Raw genomic sequence first — 4,849 nt, forward strand, 5'->3', positions numbered from 1 at the left:
CCCGGGCCACGCTGGGTTTGAAGAGTCTTGACTCAAGCGAGCGGTTTTATCTCTTTCTGGAGCCCTGTGGTAACAGACCACTCACCTGGAGGCGAGAAAGACAGTTTTAGCCCCCGTCCTTCCTCTGTGACCTATCGTTGACTCTCACTGCATTTATCCGAAAGGCAATCGCATATCATTGGTTGATTGGTTGGTTGATCTTTGGGTCGGGTAGCAAAACTCCCTTTGCTGAAAGAGAGTTATTAGAGATATCCTGACCTCCATCCCCTTGTTGCTTGTGCTTCTCAGGTTCCTTTCATTATCTGACGCTCCCGACGCAGCCTGAGTGAAAGACTTCTCTGTCCAGCCCTCCCATTCATCGCCGCAGCACCCCGGGAGCGAACACGGACTCTTTGCCAAACCTCCCGGACCTCCCCAGCCCCCGAGGACAGCGAGGATGTCGGGAGGCTTGAGGATGTGATTTAAGTTGAAGCTGGAGGTGGAGGGGGGGGGGGGGGGGGCGGCGATGGCGATGGAGGGGGTTGACTGGAATAATCAGGACCATAGGGGCCGGCCTCTCCAGTTACCTGGCACTCGCCTCGCTCGCGTTTCACGTCATGCTCCGAGGAATAAGGCGGCGTGCCTCGTTGTCCACGGTCGAGGAGGGAAAAAAAGGAAAAGTAAATAAACGGACGGGGAGGCGGTGGGGCGGGGCGGGGATCGACATTCGGGATTCTGCCTTCGATTTTTGTGGCAGAGACGCGAGTCTGAAATGAAATGTGTAAGCAGGTCCTTCCCGCTGCTTTTGTGGGAGGGTGACGGGGCGTTCAGCCGCCATGCTCTTTTAAAGGAACTGCTCATCGCAATGTCCGTGGGAGATGACATGTACTCTACATCACCTTCATTTTTACATGTGCATTTGCGGATCAGGTTGCGTCCGCACGAAGGAACCCCTTTCCGCAGAACGGTTCCCCGAGCTGAAACCACTGCAAACCCAAAGAAAGTGCAATACATTCATACCTCACGTGGTGTTAATTGACGTTCAACAATATCCCGTAGTTCCGTTTTTGAAACAAAACAATCCTCTCCTTTTCAACGTCTTCACATCTGGAGCTGTGTGCATTAATTGCTTCATTTCATCAGCGAATGAAAAAGGTGATATCATAAAGCCAAAAAACAAAGCCCCCGTACCTGCTAATGAATACATCGTACAGCCCTGAGAGCGATTGTGTTTATTATTTTCCCTTTTTGTTTTTTTCTCTTTTACCATTTGTAAAATTACAACACCATAACCAGAGCCCGCAAAACATTAGTTGTATATGTCTTATTTATTCAGTCTTATTCCAATGTGTCCTTTCCCTCTGTATTTGTTAAATAAGCAGTAGTCTTAAACCGTACTTTTATTTCTTTTATTACCTGCCTATTTTGTATTCATTTAAGCTGCGTCGATTGATTTTATTGTAACAAATCTTTTTTTTGTAAAATACAGCACTATTTACTATTTATAATAAACTATGTACAAATGCGTACGTGCAAGTGTGTTCTTTGAGAAAATACGAGTGAATACGAAAAATATATACGCCTGAATATGATTTATTGAAGCTAATAATGAAGCGGAAAGGTTTTACCTTTGTTCCGCTCTCCTCCATGTCTGAGCTCACATTTTCATATCAACTTATTTCCCTTTTCCCTTCTCTCTTTCCTAATCTTTCGATTACGTCTGTTTTTTATTTCTTTTTCGAACGCCTATAGATTTTCACACTTGAGTGACGATACAGCGCGCGCTGCGCTCTTGAACCCTAATCTGGACTTAAAAAAAAAAAAAAAAAAGGGCACTAAATCATAAATATATCGCCTTTCATAAACACTCCCTTTAGGACAAATTCCTCCTCCCCAGGGGCCCCTTCACACCCTGTAATGAGCAAAGCAGAGCCGCTGTAAACGATATAAACACGCAGACGCGGCGGGGGACATCAGTCTCTGCCGCTGCTCTGCGGGGTCCGGGGCCCTTTTGGATCCCGAGCTCCGATTGCCTCGGCAAGAAGGAAAAAAAACACTTTCCACCCGGTGGGCTCCGCTCTTTTATGCACGTTATTGATATCGACCGTGAATTTTTATCACTTCTTCTTCTTTTCTTCTTTGGGGTGGGGGGGTGGGGGGGTCGGCGGGGATCGGGTGCCAGCAGCTGTCCACGTCGCTCATTTTATATGTGCGTGTGTAAGTTTCGCTGTTTTTACATATTTTATTTTCCGCCATTACGCGTGTTTGCGTGTTCGCGGTTCCACGTCTTCACGTTTGTTTTGTGTTTCCGAGAAGATCGGGGCGAGATCGCGTTACGCTATTTTCTTAGCAGCTCTGTAAAATGTCCTTCCTTTTTTTTTTTTTTTCACAACTGCCCAACTCGTAAGAGACAATGAGTGTTCAAAAAAAGGAAAAAGCCCAAAAGGGGTCGCTTCAGAACACAGTGTCAGTCAAGCAGCAACACACTGGAGACAACTTAACCTTTGACCCCAGCACCCTTTGAAAATGAGTAGACTACTTGACCAGGGTGGACAACAATCTGAGCGTCTCCGCACCCTCGAAATTGAAAGAGAAGGAAGGAAGGGGAAGGAAAGGAACGTGTGGGAGGAGGGGTGGAGAAGACTTTCAAGGAAGAGAGAGGAATCAAATGGAAGCTTTGTTTTCGAAATATTTTGAGATTTCAACTTGTATTCGTATAATTGGTCGCGAACGGGTTAAAAGTGCGGCGTTAGGGAACGTTGTCGCTTCTCTGTGTCGCCTCCAATAAGGGAGCGGCGGTTATCTCGGAAATGTCGTCTTATCGGGGTGGGTGACGAGCCACAACATGCCTTTCCCAAAGTAGACCAGAGCCCCACTCTCTCTCTCTGCAGTCCTTCCTCCGAAAGACTTTTCTACACCCTGGCTCTCGGTTTATTTCGCCACGACAACTCGATTTTCGGTGTTCGGCATGAATCGCGTGAACAGGACCGTCTTGATCGCCCTCCTCTCTCAATGCCAGCAGCTTCTGGTGGGAGACACGGGCTCCGACGCCGACAGAAACCCCGCCGCGCCCGTCCCGACCGCCGCCGTCCCGACCGCCGCCGTCCCGACCGCCGCCGTCCCGACCTCCGCCGTCCCCGTCCCCGTCTCAGGCCGGAGGGAGACCTACGACAATGCCTACTTCTACATCCTCTTTGTCATGTTTTTTTACTTCTTCCTGGCCACGACGCTTTTCAAGAACTTTGTCCACCACGGTGGCGGCGGCCGGGAGGACCCCTACGAGGAGTTCGCGGGCAAAGGTCCGTCGGCGCGGAAATTCGACGCGGGCCCCGCGGAGTCGGAGAGGTTCGACTTTGAAGAGGAGAGCAGCCTCTGAGCTGAAAGGGGGAGGGAGGGAGGGAGGGAGGGAGAGCACGAGGATTGTTTTGACAGTGGCCGAAGCCAGGAAAACATCAATGCGGGTTGGACCTGCTAGTGATTTTTGAAAAAACCTGTAGTAAGATCTCTCGCTCTCTCTCGCTCTCTCTCTCTCTCTCTCTCTCTCTCTCTCCCTCCCTCTCTCTCCTTTTCCCCATCTGACAATCAGAAAGCTCACTGAGGCGGGCAGGGTAGTGAGGCTGTTTCTGATGATCCGACGGAGCGGTGGAAACAGGGGAGAAGCGCGGGTCACCGGCGGGCCACAATCTCCTCCTGTGAGGCCCAATCAGGATCAATAACACAGGGGTCTTGGACATGGAAGCTCACCGCGGGGAGGCTGAGGGGGAGACCGCGGCACGCGCTGACGGCGCGGACAGCTGGGGCGAAACTGCATGCGGGTTTTTTTTTTTCCCCCATACCGTTGCATGTGAAGTTGTGTGTTACTTTGACCCATTTACAAACTCGTGCACAGACTTCGGCGATGCATTGCCGTAGCCGCTCGCTGCAGCCTTCCCGACAGGTACTGACCATCTACGTTGCACGGACGGCACGTGAACCTTGTTCTTCGAGCGGTTCCGAAATGATCCGCTCATCAAACGGACCACGCTTCTGGCTTCGAGAAAAGAGCCCCACACGTTTCAGAATGAAAGGTCAACGTCAAATTAGGTTTAATTAGAGCCACAGTTCCATGCAACAGCCGCTCGGTCGGAGCCGAGTGGCCGAGGCCGCATTCTTTCACCATTACATTGTAACTGATCTGCGGAGGCCGCTTTGAATCCAACCTCCCGGTGACCCCGCCTGATCTGACTTTTAACCAACTTGTGACGAAACACGAACCCGGGGCCTTTATCGGTCTGTCGAATTAACTTAGATTGCGAAGCGGGATTGTGGAGATTGGGTTAAACGAAACACACGCTTCTGATTTGCACCACGCATTACGGACATCGAGGCGAGTCGAGTAGCGACTCAACAAGTACGTTCCGCGTACTTGTGAGGCCAAACCTGCGTCTCGTAAAGATGGGAATTCCTTCGGACGGCCTCCTGGAGGGGCGAGGTGGCATTCCTATCGAACGCATTTGCAATTTTTGCATGAATTAAAAAAAGAAAGAAGCCTCCAGCGATCCACAAATCTCCGGGATCAAAGGTGTGTCTAGACCGGCCCCCGCTTGTCTAATTTGATCTATCCGCTCAAGCTTTCGCGCGGCAAAAAAAAAAGGCTGCGCCGGTCCCTCGGGCGAGTGAATCTGTTTCCTCTCCTTCCCCTGATAATTAAATTTCTGTCTCATCCCCTTTGCCTTTACGTTCTTGGGGGTCAGCACCTACAGAACGGCACAACACCCCTCTGTTCCTGTTTTGGCCACACTTCGGGGGCCCTGCTCCAATTAGACCCGGAAGGGAAAAAAACAACTGCAACCGGTCACTGCCCGAAAAATGTTACATTACAATGTCAGAA

At 50.4% G+C, this 4,849-nt stretch overlaps 1 protein-coding gene across 1 annotated transcript in view; it reads left to right on the top strand.

Moving 5' to 3' along the window:
• pax3a (paired box 3a) overlaps positions 1 to 306 on the top strand; it is a gene marked incomplete at both ends in the record, with an annotated part of 20,313 nt that extends 20,007 nt beyond the window's left edge. Inside the window, one exon of the mRNA XM_080011047.1 lies at positions 289 to 306. Coding sequence (XP_079867173.1) covers positions 289 to 306 — 18 coding nt within the window. The remainder of the gene's footprint in view (positions 1 to 288) is intronic.
• Between the last annotated feature and the right edge of the window lie 4,543 nt (positions 307 to 4,849).

Source organism: Zeus faber (genome assembly GCF_960531495.2).
Source record: "Zeus faber genome assembly, chromosome: 12".
NCBI classification, from domain to species: domain Eukaryota; kingdom Metazoa; phylum Chordata; class Actinopteri; order Zeiformes; family Zeidae; genus Zeus; species Zeus faber.